Source organism: Peromyscus californicus, unplaced genomic scaffold (genome assembly GCF_007827085.1).
Source record: "Peromyscus californicus insignis strain IS unplaced genomic scaffold, ASM782708v3 Scaffold_22__1_contigs__length_63687245, whole genome shotgun sequence".
Lineage (NCBI taxonomy): Eukaryota > Metazoa > Chordata > Mammalia > Rodentia > Cricetidae > Peromyscus > Peromyscus californicus.
Genome location: NW_026294525.1, coordinates 36,183,820 through 36,200,590, shown reverse-complemented (window position 1 = coordinate 36,200,590; position 16,771 = coordinate 36,183,820). Strand labels below are relative to the sequence as shown.

At 38.4% G+C, this 16,771-nt stretch overlaps 1 protein-coding gene across 1 annotated transcript; it reads left to right on the top strand.

Moving 5' to 3' along the window:
• The first annotated feature begins 2,573 nt into the window (after window positions 1-2,573).
• Window positions 2,574-15,632, top strand: CUNH6orf58 (chromosome unknown C6orf58 homolog). The gene is made up of 6 exons (XM_052751267.1): window positions 2,574-3,452; window positions 5,068-5,154; window positions 6,472-6,656; window positions 7,525-7,625; window positions 13,828-14,066; window positions 15,255-15,632. The coding sequence occupies exons 1-6, from the start codon at window positions 3,152-3,154 to the stop codon at window positions 15,353-15,355; spliced, it is 1,014 nt and encodes a 337-aa protein (XP_052607227.1). The 5' UTR covers window positions 2,574-3,151; the 3' UTR covers window positions 15,356-15,632.
• The last annotated feature ends 1,139 nt before the right edge of the window (window positions 15,633-16,771 follow it).

The following is a 16,771-nucleotide window of genomic DNA, read 5'->3' as shown; positions in this document are numbered from 1 at the left end:
AAGTAATCCAGTCAAATTTGACGTAACAACCTACAGGAGGGTTAGAAACACGCATATGTAGCCAACTGGCTCTTGACACAGTACAATGTCAATGCATTAGAGAAAGGTCAATCATTGTGATCAATGGCCCTGAGAAAATTGGACCTGAGAATGCAGAAGGATAAAAACAGACCCCAACTACGATAAAAATGAACTTGGGACAAATGAAAATTTAAATGTAAGAACTGAATGATGAAATTACTGTCAGACTTAGGCCAAGGTTCTGTGCATCCCTAAAGGCCAGGCTCAGCGCTGATCTTAAAATGCAGTTTCAGGGACAAATGGTGGCAAACGCAGGAAGAGTTTCCCTCTGTGTTACTCACAGCAACAGTAATTTTAGGGTTACCCGAGGAAGGAGCAAAGGCAAAGGCTGCTTGTTTGCATAACTGATGATGTTGTTCAGGCTGTTCTCTGGTTGATCATTATCTTACGATCTGCCGGGTGAGTTCTTAGTAACAATATGAAAGTTGCTACCAAATGAGGGGTAGTTTGGAATCATCGCTCCAACCAACCAGACCTGCTTGCTCCTGAAATCCAAAGTGACACAGGATTGAGTTACTCAGGTAGACAAGTCAGAAAGACAAGGTAGTCAATTCACGCACTGAACGGGTTCTCCTTCAGGGTTAGGATGGCCGCACACTTCTAGCTTCTGCTAACAGCCCTTATGGTGTCTAATCTTTTCCCTCTCACCGAAGCCTTTATGGAGAAGCATTCACCGACAAAGAGGAGAGGGTTTGGCTCCTTCTTATTGTTGTCTTATTGGTGTATCATATGAGAGCAGCCATTGTTTGCGGATTCCAGTCTCCCGGTGAAGACAGAAATCTTTTTTCTTTTTTCTTTTTGGTTTTTCGAGACAGGGTTTCTCTGTGTAGCTTTGCACCTTTCCTGGAACTCACTTGGTAGCCCAGGCTGGCCTCAAACTCACAGAGATCTGCCGGCCTCTGCCTCCCAAGTGCTGGGATTAAAGGCGTGCGCCACCACCACCCGGCTGACAGAAATTTTTTTATACTTAAAATGATCAAGCAACATCATTGGAGAGCTATTGTAGAAGCAATCTGTATTAAAACACGGATTCTTTCTTAAGTTAAAAACACACCTGGACCAAAACAGAATGGCTTTGAAAAAGAAAAAAAAAAGTCAACTGCTATGACTTGAGGAGTTAGCAAACAATGTCCATGCATAAGAGATTATATACAGGACTGCAGATGAGAAGTAAGGTCCAGCAGTACTGAGAAATGATCATGGAAACAATAGTCCACTCCTGTGTTCATAAAAAGTGACAATCTGTCCAAGAGATCACTATACTTTTGTGTTTATTGTGGCACTATTCACAATACCCAATACATGAAAACTCCCTACATGTCCGTCAGCTGATAAATAGATAAAGAACACACAGTCATCACACACAATTGAATGCTATTAGGCAGGAAAAAAATGAAACCCTGTGACTTGTGACAACATAGATAGAACTGATGATCTGGACAATGTCTTAATTAAGAATTGTTTTCGGATGGCTCCGTCAAGTTGGCAGTTAAAGCTAACTAGGGTAGTTGCTAAGTCACAATTAGCTAATAACAAAGTTATTTGCATAATTTAACTTTACAGACTGACCTATTGATCACGTTCCATCCGTTTAAGAGTATGATATGACCATTTGCATTTGTTCAATTTCGTTGCTGTTCTCTTTCCCTCATCTTCAGTGCTGAGGATCATACACCAGGCTCCAAACACACTAGGCTAGTGGGTATAGCATCAGATAGCTATTTTAACCCCAATATCAGTAATGTCCTTAAATTCTTTATAAGAATATAATAAAATTACATGTATTCCTGACCTCTAAATTCAGGGATAGTTCATAGCTCTATAGATTTCTGGCCTTAGATAACCCCAGCCTGGCTTTCTACAATCCCAAAAGTAGGGCTATGTGTTTAAGGATCAATACTGAATTTTGGCCTTTGTATGTATAATAAAAGTCACAATATTGAGGAAAGTAAAGTAAAATGCCTATATCCATAATTTAAGGACATATCCCAGGAGTTTTAGATGCCTTTTCTTCTTATGTGTTAGAGATTGACACTTGTTTACATATTATCATCATCATTATTATTATTACTATTATTATTTTGAGGAGGGATGCTAGAAATCTAGAAACTTAGGTTATTAGATAAAATTCTGAGAAAAATGAATAGATATTGAAAATTAATTAGCAGCATTTTAATTTTTTAACAAATTGGCTTTGTTTATTTAATTGGGATAATTGGATATATTTTAAGCATTTTACTGGAAACGTGAAGGTATGCCATAACTGGATCAGATGCATTTTATAGTCTTTTTTTTTGGTTTTTTGAGACAGGGTTTCTCTGTGTGGCTTTGCGCCTTTCCTGGATCTCGCTCTGTAGACCAGGCTAGCCTCAAACTCACAAAGATCCGCCTGCCTCTGCCTCCCGAGTGCTGGGACTAAAGGCATGCGCCACCACCGCCTGGCTGATGTATTTTATAGTACATCTCTGCATATTATTATAAATGTCAGTATTGAAAACAGAATTGGTGGCACACGCCTTTAATCCCAGCACTCTGGAGACAGAGGCACTTGGATCTCTGAGTTTGAGTCCAGTCTGGTCTACAGAGCACAAAACAAGTTCCAGGACAGCCAGGGCTACACAGAGAAACCCTGTCTTCAAAATCAAATAAAAACAAAACATAAATATCAGTATTTTCACATTTTAATTATTCAGTATATTCAAGGAACTATGTTAATACATTTTTATGAAGGGAAGCATCCTAATGCTATTGATAATATAATTTGTAATAATAAGGTAAACTGAAAGAGTTCTAGAAGAATTTTTTTCATTAACAAATGGCATTATCCAAAATCTGGCAAGCCTCACCTTGTGTTCAGGTTCTGATACACTGTACTAATGATGGAAAGAAGACAAAAGTCCATTATCTTTAATGCTAATTGCTAAGATGCCCATCTCCTCTCCATCAACACTCTGCTTAGAAATTATTACAGTATGCTTCTAAAGCACAAGATAAGAAAACATCCTGGCTTCCTCCTTCCCTCTCCAATAAAAGCCTGGACAAGCTCTCAGTTCCCAACCAGGTTGGCACCATGGTTGTCCTGGCTTCCTGGGTCTGGGTACTGGTTGGCTGCCTTTCTGCTGCTGTAGCAGAGGATTCTGGTATAGCAACCCCATACCCTCCTCTCTGGGAAGAGAGCCCTGAACAGTTAAGTGATTACAGGTTTGAGGATGGAAAACACATAATTAACCCATGGGTATTCACTGATAGGATGGGGTTGTATAGAATCCTACTGACTCAGACAGCCACATATTTCGCAAGATATGGTCCAGAAAATGAACAAAATCTTTTGTGGGGATTGCCTTTTCAGTTTGGATGGCAGTATAAAACAGGTAAGAAAGACTCTTTTTTTCTCCTAAATACCAATATATTCTGAAGTATTAGGAAAATGGGATTATCCCCATATCTGACATTGCTGTCTAGTTTTATGTGAGCTTAACACAGGATAGAGACATTTGAGAGGAGGGAATGTCAGTTGAGAAAATGCTTCCATAAGATCAACCTATAGGCAAGTCTTTGGAGGACATTTTCTTGTTTGCTGATTGATGTGAAAGGGCCCAGCTCGCTGTGGGTGGTGCCATTCCTGGGATGGTGGTCCTGGGTTCTATAAGAAAGCAGGCTGCGCAAGCCATGGGGAGTAAGCCAGTAAGCAGTACTCCTCCAAGACCTCTGCATTAGCCTCTGCCTCCAAGTTCCAGTACAATTTGAGCTCCTACCTTCTCTTCCATCCATGGATAGTGATTCAATATAAATAAGCCAAATCCTTTCCTCTCCAAGTTGCTTTGGATCGTGGTATTTCATCACCACACTAGTAATCCTAAGACACTCACACACGTCTCTTTGAAAACTGATTCTTTGTGTTTAGTGTTTAATCTCCCCATAGTCATTGGTTCTTGTATTCCTAGTTGTCCTTAACCACAACTCCTTACCCTGTGAATTGGTTGTTTCTACCAGACACTTCAGTGACACACAGGCATAGAGACCAAGCAAAAAGACCCATCCTTTCTCTCATTTGTTGAGTATTTTCAAAATAGTTACCACCACACTGCTAACTACACATTTCTTCCTGCTCCTATGAACACACAAGGGGGTATTCCTTACAAACAGTAGTGATGGCAGATTATATTGACCTTCTTGTGGGTCCTAATTGCCATTGCCTGACCATACGCATGAAATTATAAACAAGTGATGCCTTGCTAATGGTGATCTGTGCCATCGGTTGCCTCTCCTTGGGAACCAAGCTCTTTTCAGTGTATATCCATGGAAGATGTTTGGGGGCAACATAGTCATTTATGAAAGGATAGTTCTTTCTGGCTGATAGAAGAAGTGCATGAGGAGATCGGTGTCCAATGCCCAGCTTACACAGCTTACTTATTGCTCAGCAAGTAAGAAAATAGACGAGGAAAGAAGGGAGAAGGGGAGTGGTGTCAGTTTGGGAGAAAAAGAAAGATTATTTTCTGATGTTCCGATGTTGATGTAAGGGACAGTCAGCATGTAAAATACTTCTGATAACTTCTCTTAACTTACGGAGAAATCTCATGGATACCGAATATTGTCATCTCCACTTCACAGTAGGTGCAAACTGACACGCACATGGTCGTGTCATTTAGAAAACGTAGACCTAAGGTTTGGTTTGACCTTTAGCCAACCTCCTTTTCTGGGAGTGACTGTGGCTTCCATGACTTTTATTAGCAGCTAGAAAAGGCAGTGAAATGTGAAGTGATGTAAGTAACACTACCTATAGCTTATAAATTGAAAGTCAAAACCTTGATATGGTTGAAAAACAGAAAATAATTTGGGTGAGAGATGAGAAATAAAATATAAAAATGATGGTAAGTAGAATATCAGTAAATTGCAAAATTTTGTACCAATTCATTAAATGCATATATTTAACAATTTTAAATGTGTATAATAAACAAATGCAACTGTGCATTCTTTGTTCTCTAGGTAGATTAGTTGATCCCACTGGAGGGACAGACTGTGGCTATGAACCTGGAGACCCTCTGTGTGTGTCTGTGGACAGTTGGTGGGCTGGTAGGTTCACTTTAGCAAACTTGTACCTTTACTTCAAAGAACACATTTAAACCCCAATCGTAGAGACAGAGACAAAACTGAAACAGTTCTGCTCTGTTTGCAAGATTGAGTCTACTTCAACATCTGCCAGTGGCCTTGGTGACATGTGGCATGCCTGACCAGTCAAATCATGATTTTTGAGAATGTATTCAGACTTTTCACAGGATTAAATCAAGGAACTGCAAAGGTCATGGGCTCTAGGGACCAGCACTGTCAGTGACGTGACAGGTCCCCAGGGGAACATGGAATCTTTGAAAAGAGAAACCAAGATAATAGTGCTTTTCCGTTTTACTAGGGAAAAAAGTGCTAAATACTGAAACTCACAAACTTGCCAGACTAATATTATACTTTATTTGGCCAATCTGTAACTAAGGCTTTAGTTATGTTTGCAATACTAAAAGCAACTTGAATATATTTTCTAATTCTTTCACGATGTGTTTTGGTTTGAAATTAATTTACATAGAAATTCATTATAGTAATTTGCAAATAATTAGAAATGACATTCTATTAAGTTGTACTTTTTTGGGGGCATGACTCATAAGTAGTATGAACCACTAAGTATTTCCCTTGTGCTAGCTTGAGTTATTCTTTTCAAAACTCATAAACAGACTTGTCAACAGCTCTAGATATCTGATTGGCTTAGTAATTTGGAGTGATAAGAATGAGTACAAGCCAATTACTTAACTAAGTTAAAACATTTAAATCTGCTGGACTGACTTCTCTATAACTGCAAAGTTTGAAGTCCTGAGAAGCTTACTGGACTGTGAGACAAAACTTCCAGCTTTAGAGAAACAGGATAAAAGGATTCAGTGATGATGATGTATAAAAATTAGACTAAGTTGTGAATCATAAGATATGCATTTTCTGAATACATAACAATGCTTGATTATTTATAAAAAGTTAAAATCAACAATGTAATCTTATTGGGAACTTCTGTACCTTTCTGTGAACAATATGACAGCTGTTCTTCTCTTATTTATTTCATGCTTTTAAGTAGGAGTGTTATCCAATCCATCAAAAATGCATTAAAATTTTTCTTAAAAATATTATAATATGGCACTTCAGTGTGTGTGTGCATATATATATATATATATATATACATTCACAATTATAGAACTATTAAAATATAAGTTGATTTTCCTCAATATTTTTTATTTGATCATTTTCTTCATCATTTGCTATCTGTGAATTTTCCCTAACAACTTATGTATGCTTCCTCACAATGTGCTCTGGCATTTGCCACTGGCTGTGGGGCTAAAGAGGCTTTTGTTTTTACAGATGTGAATTATTTTTTGAGTGTGATACCTTTCCTTGCTGCTGTTGATTCTGGCATATTGGGGATATCATCAGACCAAATCACGATTTTACCACCACCCCTGGATCAGTCCAAGTTTTGTTATGGTGTTTCTGGCTGCCAAGAGCTCGTCGGTGAAACAATGGACAAGTGGACTGCTTTTTTTAAGGTTCTTCTTTTCAATTTTATACCAGACTCCTCAGACACGCGGAGACAAGGCTTTTTGTGAAAGTCTTTTTGTGAAGGATTGTTTTTAATGCATCATATACTTTCCTTAATATTAAAATGTAAATTATAAATAGATATTTTACTCAGAAGCAGTGTAGAAATACAGTGCATGCCTTAGAAATCTACTGTTCTCATACAGTACTAACACAAAATTCATCTGTTCCCACTGCAAGTAAAAAAAATACCACAAATGGCGGCCACGCAGGCCACTTTAAGAGAGTAAATAGGCATGTGAGTAATTGGGAATTTAGGTCATTGGTGAAATAGTATAAGAATCAAGATTATAGGCTTGTTTTAGACTAGTCTATCCAATTATTGAAACTGAATTAATAACTGCTCATATGTAGGTGGAACTAAACAGTGATATGTTTTTCTGAACTAACCATTCGATGACCAAAATAGAATACATTCATCAAGCATAGAAGAAGCTAATCATTAATGATTTAAACAGATATTTGCTAGTTCTTTGGATGGTTAATTCATCGCTTTAGATATAATTCAATTTAATCTTTAAACTTTTTTATCACTTTGAAAATTTTATGAGAATTTTAATAATGTTGACAGAAAAAAAATGACAATGGTTCTGTCCAGTGTAAAACATGGACATTTTGCAGATACTTAAAGTTCACTTTAACTAGATGATATGCTTTACTAAAAAGTACTGGATGTTTTCCCCTTTGCTGTTAGGCACTAAGGCGTGACATGTAATAGCAGCATTTTCAGTTCATACTGACTGTTGCTCACATCTCTGAGCCTGGTAGAATCTGAGGGATAGTTGCCCACATGATGTTTTTTCCTCTATACCTTAGTACATGCAGCTGCCTTCTAGTGACTTTGATGGCCTTTTGGAGCACTTATGGACTGCTCATACCTCGTCTCTGGAGTATCCTATTAATGTCTTTGCAGACAGGTAAGATATAGTTTTTGTCTCTGTTTTAATTTGATTTTTTTCCCATTGCTTTGACTAAAAACCATCATCAAACTCAGGAAAGAAAAAGTTTGTTTCAGCATACAAGTTATAGTCTGTCCTCAAGGGAAACCAGGACAGGAGCTCAGCAAGAACCTGGAGGCAGGAACAAGAGCATAGACCACGGAAGAGTACTGTTTAATTCAGCTAACTTTCTTCTACAGCTCAGGACTACCTGCTCCAGGGATGGCATGGCCTCCAGTGGGTTGGGGCCACCTGCATCAACTAGCAATCATGATAACGCTTCACTACCACAGCCACGCAGGCCAATCTGATGGATGCAAGTCCTGAACTGAAATTCCTTCTTCCTGGGCATGTCCAGGCTGTGTCCAGTTGACTAAAACTAACCAGCACAGTCTTAATTCATTTTTTTTTCATTTTCTTTTAGAATGATTGTGATTTTTAATCTTAATAATTAACAACTAGTGTAATCATGGATGATTGTAGTGGTAAAGGACAAACAGAATATATTTTGGGAAAGGGGAGACAAAATATCTGAGAAACAGGAGCTGGGAAAATACACAGGTGGTAACCCCTTCTATGCAAGCACGAAGACGTGAGTTCATTTCCCAGAACCCGTGTAAAAATAGCCAAGCACCGTGGTAAGTATTTATCATACTCATGCTAGGGAGGTAAAAACGGGAGGATTCCCGGAACTCACCGGCCAGCCCAAGCTTTGTGGTGAGTGCAGGGCCATTGAGAGACCCCATTTCAAAGGAAAAGCAAAGGTAGATCACACCTAAGTTTGTCCTCTGACCTCCACATGCATGCACACTCCCCTACACAGATGCACACTCCACATGCATGCACACTCCCCTACACACACACATACGTAGGCAGATGTACTAATGCACACACATAACATCTAAGAAAAGGGGATTACATTACCTTGTGAATCGTGGTGGTCAAGTTACAATATTTGTTATAGGTTACTTTTCGACATTTAGAACATTTTCATGTGAGTAAAAATAAATCAATAATCAATAGAAGAATACAAACTATAAAATTTATTTTTCTTCGTACGAATGCTTTACCTGTATGTATGTTTCTGTGCACACTTACATGCCTGGTACCTCTAAAGACCATATAAAGACATTGGATCTCCTGGGACTGTACAGATGGTTGTGAGCCACCATGTGGGTTCCCAGCTCCTCTGGGAAAAAACTTGGGTTCTCTGAGAGAGCAGCCTGTGCTTTTAACCACTGCACAATCTCTCCAGGCCCCCAAACAATAGAACTCTGACTATAGGAATCATGAGTATTTAAAACCTTTAAAATTTATAGTGACTAGAGGTTTTACTTTTTAGATATATTTTCTTTCTCTTAAGGTTCTATAGAAACAAACTCTTTGCACTTAAAACAGGTCAGATTCATTTAAAAGTTGTTCTAAAATCAAACATCATGAAATTTTTGGTTATTAAATTATGTAACTATAAGGATCCTATCTTCACTAATTATAGCAAAACATTGTTTTTGATTATTGTAATCTACTTCCTGAACTTCAGGATTTTCTTTCCCTTAGCATTTTCTTTAGTGCTAATAAATCTTTACACACAGTTTTTAAAATGCTACCATTCATTTAACAAAATAATAATTGGGTATTATTTAATATTAAGAATAATAAAAGAAACCATTCAATTTGTCAATGTAACATAACTTCAACTAACTTCCATTTTGTTGGTACCGAGTCTGGGTCTTTTCTGTTGAGTCTGGCACTTAATATTGTATAATTAGTGGACAGAAAGTCTAATGTTCATTTTCCTTGTGACTCCCCGCAGGCTCTGTAGGTTCACTTCCTTTAATGAGGAAACTCCCCATCTTTGGGGGATATAAACTGTCCCTGAAGTCACTGAACTGAGCAAAAAGCCCTGTTTCATATCTAGTCCCACCTCAGGGGTAGTGAAAGGTAGCTGAATCTAAGCAAGACCTCTGTGCCCCTCCAGAGGCAGTGGTGGCACACACCTTGGATCCCAGCACTTTCGGGGGGTGTGGGGGGGTGTGGGAGGGGCAGATGTATTGCTGAATTCAAGGCTAGCCATTTACAGGGTGAGTTCTAGGACAGACAGGGCTACACCGAGAAACCCTGTCTTGAAACAACCAAAAATAAATAAATAAATTAATTAATTAATTAAAATTAAAATTAAGAGAACTCAGCTTGAGCAGGAAAAAATAGTCTTCCTCAGGGAAGAGCACACCAACTGGTTATTCAATACCAAATGATCAGCTCTAAAAATATATGTACAACTAACACTATGCAGACTGAGCAGGTTATATTTATGTATTTAGGGATGTGTGTGTGTGTGTGTGTGTGTGTGTGTGTGTGTGTGTGTGTGTGTGTGTATGAAACAACTGACCCAAGGGAAGGCCGTGAATTTGTAAGAGAGCTAAAAGGATTATATTAGCAAAGCTTGGAGGGAGGAACGGGAAGGGAGAAATGATATATCTTAACTTCAAAAAATAAAAGAAATAATTAAAAAACAAAGAAATCTCAGTTCTATTCAGACTATTTCAAAAAAACCTAAACTTAAAAGGACACATTTATGTTTTTTCCACAATGTCAGACTGTATCAAGTAACACTAAATTTTATGGTAGGCCAATTTTGTTCCTGTAATGTACTATGTATACTAAGTTTGCTTGAACGTTACGGCCTTTGACAGTCACGGCTTCTTTAACTCCAATCTTAGTTACTAATGTTCGTTCCCAGATCATGTGTTATCCTTCAGGTGCATACCTATAGAGCGGCAAAGAGAGTTAGTTTCTGTACTTCCGAGGAACCCACCCATCGAGCTGTTGGAGGTTTGCAGAAGCAGAGCTGGTTCAAAGCTAAGGGAGACTCAGGGTGAGGAACAGGGCCAGCCTGGTCACTTGAGTGGTTCATGTAAGCAGCTGGTACCTTGCTGAACTGAAATCAGGAACAGTCCCATAATGCGTGTGTCTAAAGCATCAGCGGTATCAACATGCTGTACCAGGAATTTGCTTTCCTTGTATATGATCCTGATCTGAGTTTTCGTTTTGTTTTGTTTTTGTTTTTTTTTTATCATTTGGTGGTTTGGCATGTTCAATAATTTTACATGCCTAGTGTTTCTGGCATGTTTCTGGATATGGCGTTGAGATGCCCATGTGTTCATGTTTTCTCGACCTAAGTTGGTATGTCAGTGGTGATGTTTTATGCATAAAGAGTTACTATCAGTCTGAGCCTCCTGGTTGCGGCTGGACAGAGGTGATTGTTTGCTTTACAAACAGGATGCAGATTTATTCTGCCTCCAATTTCTACTCAAAATGAAATAAACTCCTGTCTTGTAAAATGAAATCGCTTGAAGCAAGGCACAGCCTGAAAGCTGCTGTCTTATACAATGTGGAATATCTTACAACAAAGTAATGTGGGGGCCCTATCTCCACCCGGACTACCACTATCACCACTGATTGCTCACTCTTTCTGTATATACTGTTTCCTCCCCTCTATTCCTCCTTCCCTCTTTCTTCTTTCTACTTTTCCTTCCTTTGGATGTTTTTTTTTTTTTTATGGTGGTGGGCATTGAACCAACTCAGGGTCTCATGCATCCCAAGGCAAGCCCTCCCTGGGAGCTGCGACTCCATCCCACACCCTTTTATTTAATGGTTATCTTGAGACAGTGTCTGGCCAGCTACATTGACCTGACCGGGTTGGTCTTGATGTCAGCCTGTACCACAGTGTGGACTTGAAATTGTTCTCCTCCTGCTTCAGCTTCTAGAGTAGCTGAGATTATAGTCATCTGCCACAAAGCCCTGCTTGCAAGTGCCATGGTTTTCTTCAAATACACTGGCATAGCACTTTCTGTTTTATTTACGGTTTCAGGTATCAGCTTTTGAAACCTCGCCATAGGAAGTCATGATTTAGCTTATCTGATTCTTACACGTAAGTGTAAGCAGTGTTCTCTGGATAGAGTAGTCCAGGCTGCTATCTCTGTTGGTATTTGGAGCTTACATTTTTGTAGTTGAAATCGCTACGTATATTGTCACTGGCTACATAAATCTATCAAACCTACCACCTTAGTTTCCCCAGGTTTCGAAAGAAATTAGGAAGCGGAGGTGGGAGATAAAACAAATTTATGTACACTTTGGCAAAACGGGGCAAAAGTCTCGGCGTCCTTCCACATTTCCTGTGGCAGTGTTGCCACTTTGAAGAAAGAATGAAAGAAAGCCAGGAAGCACACATAAGCCAGCTTCACTGAGAGATACGCTTTCAGAATTGCATGAAATCTCTCCATGATAGCTGAGTCTGTCCTGTTAGGCCAGGCCCTGATTTACAGCCTCTCTCCCCCCAGCAAGAGATTCCTGGGGGAAATGCATTACTCTGGGGCCCACTGGGTTAGGGTTCCCGTTTGAGCATCTTTGGCCTTGATACTTTCCCTCACTGTCTTATTCTCCTTTGAGTTCATCCTCATCTGTGATTTTCATATCTTAATACTTCATATCTATAACGTTGCTGGTCACTGAACAGACAAACTAAAGAACAACGTCCTCATTTGTTCAAAGCATCACGGATTCTGTCCATAGACTTTCTTGTAATGAGAGGTCTGCTTCAGAGTAACTCATTTGCACCCATCTGTCAGGAAAATGGACACTGAGGCTGCGATATGCCCTCATTTCTAAGGACTCTCTCTGTCTTCCCTCTCTGTTATGACTCCCATTGCATTTCTTTATCTTTCTTGGTCTTCTTTGCCTGCCTAGGTCTCATGCTCTGGTCAACTGAGGATGGTTAGAGAGTAGGTGAAAATGTTTGAGACACTTTACATACGCATATCCTTTATTATTTTATCCTCATTGTCTGAGGATTTAGGTAAATACAGGAACATGGGAAGTCATTTTCAAAATCTTGGTCATTTCCCTCCGAATTTTTAGTTTTTTGGGGGGAGTTTGAAAACAGTTGGACTCCCTTTGTTCAACTGTCCTTTGCTTTGGTTTATTTTCTCCTTGATTCTCTGTTCTGGTGGCTCATGTCTCAGAGGCTCCCCACGCTATCTGGCTAACTTGGTTCTCTATTACATTTAAAGACCAGCATTTAGAAAACCAGAGTCCTTTTGAGGTTTTGTACAGTGAGCACGCCTCTAAGAAAACCGTCCAGCTTATTGACTAATCAACTCTTTAACTACTCACAGCCTGTGGCCAACACTTTATCCTTCCACTTGAGCTCAGCTGTCCTGGAGAATAGACATTTTTCAGTCCCTTGTTCAAAAGTGAAGTCAAGACCCAGCGACTGTGCATGTTAAAGTCAGCTGCTCCTGTTGTTTCCCATTTGAGAGGACAAAGACACTTGTGTTTATGTCAAGGTGAGGCTGACCTTAGGAAGTGACATTTTAGAATCAGTCATCACATGTTGATTTTATGAACTAAGGTACAGCTGACATGTAACAATGCACACAGATTTAGGTATTTATTCAGCTGAATGAGCATTGGCCGCTGCAAGCACTGATCAAACCACCACCTAAAGCAAAATGCATGACATTTCTATCACCCTTTCTAGAACGTTCCTTATGTCTCTTGTTTTACTCTCCTTAAAAGCTTCCTTTCTTTTTTAAAAAATATAAATTGTATACAAGTTAAACCTCTCAGATAGCAGAAATAACTTTTGGCATATTCGTTTTCTAACTCAAGGTTAATAAACACTAACAAGCACAATGTATTTTTTCTTTGTTTCTTTTTCTGTTCATTTTATCTGTTTAAAAAAAAAAAAGGATCTCATGTATCCCAAACTGGCAGCTGAAAAAGAGCTTGGCCCCATGATCTTGCTGCTTCACATCCCAGTTGTGAGTTGTAAGCATGTGATACCAGGCCTTGTTCCTATTTTTTGTTATATAGCCAAACTATATTATTTTAACATGTTTATTACATGTCAAGTATAGTGTGCCTAGGGAATGACATAAATGGAAAGTAAAATATTAAAAAGAGGTAACTAATTGGATAACCCTTCACAGATTTAGATTTAAATTTTATTTAACTAGCTACTCAGTTCCGGAAAGACAAGCCCAAATTTATGGGACTACTGAACTTCCTTTCAAAATAATCTTTGGATTTTATTTCTTGGTACTGGATGATTTCTGCCAAGTGAGATTTAAATTCTGAGGAAACTAACTACAATTGATAATTTTGTCTATCTGTCTTTTAGATATGCCTATTATTCTGGCCAAGAAGTCAAGTTTGAGGAAAACTGGTCTATTGCTGTAGATTACTTAGCTGCGTCCTACCTCCCTACAACCATGAGTAGAACATACAGCTTTCAGAAGGGTCTGCCGCCTCGTGTTCTTGTTGACACTGACATAGCCCCTTTTATTACCGACTTCACTGCTCTTCAGAACACAGTTCTAGTGTCACTCGCAGCTCTTGGTGATACTGATAGACTCACAGGTAAGAACGTTTAAAGAATACCAGACAAAATTAGGACTGTATGTATTGGAAGTGGACATAAACTAATTTAAGGAGAAATATATTCAGTCAGCCTACATAAAAATGTATGCATTCTTGTTGGTATATTTTTCATTTCCTTAGCAGTTATTACTATTGATAGATGGTAAGAGCATTGAGCAACTACAATTCTTTTACGTGTACAATTCTTTTCATTTGGATGCCACAATGAACTTTGACATCTGAAATATCAGGTGAAATATAAAGCATAAAATCCACATGCTCACATACAATCATTGTTTCACTCATGGAAACTTCTCTTTTTTATACATTCTACTTTACTCGTCTAAAGAACACAAATGAGTTAAAAGAAAATTTGCCATCCTTAATGAAGTCACTATCTACCTGACTCATTGGATGCTTTTAATCCAATACTACTAGCCAAGAAAGAAGACCTTACTCCATAATGGCAAAGCAGAGTGAAAAATAGTCTTCCTTAAATAAGTGTTTGAAGATCACCATGTCATCTCATTTTATACTTATGCCCTGGGACCTTGAGATAAACTAAACATATATGCTATTACTATTTTTGTGAAGGGAATTTTTTTTGAGTCCCTAAATTATAAATGAAATAAATTAGACATGAGTGAATTATGGTCAAATTTGTGAAAAACTTTGGCATTAGACTATCAGATCCACTAAATATGTTAGTGCGCCAGTTAGTTGATCTATTTCTTCTCACTTCATCCTTCATTGTGGTATAATACTGTCAGTCAGCAGGCAGCTTTCCTTCACACAATAAACAGTAGGCCAATCTCCAGTTGGTGGATAATATTTGAAAGATTTGTATTAGAGTCATCTCATTTTCTTGTAGACATGCAATATTTTATTTAATGAATTTAGTATGATTATGGAAATGGTTAAAAGCTATGACCCATAATACAAGATCATCCCACATATACTTTTCCTCATCATTTATGATTCCACCACTTAGAAAGCATGACACAAAACTTTCAGGTCAGGTATTGCAAAATGATAATACTATCAGAGAAATCAAATTTTCTTTGTGAACTGATGATTTTAATGTTAATTGATAGGAAGCAAATGAAATAAATTTGACCAATGCTTATTGCCTAATGGAACTAAGAAATGTCTTCAGGAGCTGACATGGATTCATTTTATCTTTTCTAGGATCGGCATCTTTGACTGCCTGGGAATTTATCATGAGTTCAAAAGTTGCAAGGGAACTATTTCTAAAAGCTTTTGAAGAGTTTCTGGGAACATCTACTTAAAACATAAAACTTTTAGTGAACAATGAACAACTGCCTTTGGCCACAAGCAATTAAAAATAATGATTCTGATCACATTCATGTAGGCTTATGCTTTGGGGTTTTTTGCTTGATGTTCATTTTTCAGAGTTTCCTCCATGTATTCCTAATATTAAATTTAAATTAATTTTGCACAATAATTCTTGAATTTTAAACTTTTCGATATTTAATTTTATAATATAAGGATACTGGTCAATGACAGTCAAATCACAAAAATATCATTAAACTGATATTAAGCATGTATGGCTGTTCTGATGCTACTTTATGTAATGTAGGTTTTACAAAATGTAGAATAATATATCCTACTGATGCTTTACCAAAATCCAGACTATTTTGAAACCAAACACCAACGTTCAACTTAAAGAGTTAAATCTCATAACATTGAATTGCAAATTGAATCCACTGACTTGTCAGGTTTGATTTGTGATTTGCTAATCTTAAGTTTATAATTATGTGTTAGCATTCCCATCATTGACGCACATTTGCAAAGAATCTTTCAGGGTGAAGTTTCTCATTGTTTTACCCTTTTAAGAGAGAGAGAGATACACTGGATTGGCGTGATTTTCAAAGGGCTTCTCTGTCTTCCTGCTTCAGACCCCTCCTGAGTCTGCACATCAACAAGACCCAATGGTTGGCGAACTACGTCATCATGTTTCTCAAAGCAACAGTTCTGCTTCTCAGCATCAATGTTCTATGTTGATTACTTTTCTTCTTGCTGTAACAGAATATTTAAGAGAAGCAGCCTCGGGGAGCAGAGACTTTAGTTCCCAGTTTCAGAGGACATAGTCCAACATAATGGGGAAGTCATGGTTTCTGGAGCCCCAGGAATGGGTGTCTGGTGCCTCTAATGTGGAGTTAAGAGCAGGAACCAAAGGCTATGGGACAGAAGCGGGGCAAGACTATAACTAATAAAGGCCTGTCTCTAGTGACTAATCTGAGCCACCCAGGCCACATGACTTTAAAATGAGGTCACCAGCTCTAGGCCACATGTCCAAATACACAGGCCTGTGGAGTAAATTTCAGATTCAAACTATACAAAAACACCAGAATGAATGTGTAGAAAACTAATGATTCTGTCGGAAATAAAACGCAAGGATGGGTCCCAGGAGGCTGAAACAAACTGGTGTGTGGAGAGGATGATAAAAGACACATGTCATCTGCAAACCAAACATGTAGATGCTCTGCCTTTTGTCCAATGTGCCCACGGATGCTTGTCATGACTTTGATTTCCTGTAAGACAGAAAAAAATCTTTTTCCTCCACCAGCTCCTGACCCACGACATTTTGGTCACTTGAAGCAATGGTAACACAAACATCTGAATCCGATACAGATTTTGGTGGCCCAGGTCAGGGAACAAAGCTGTTTGCCCCAAGTCATGGC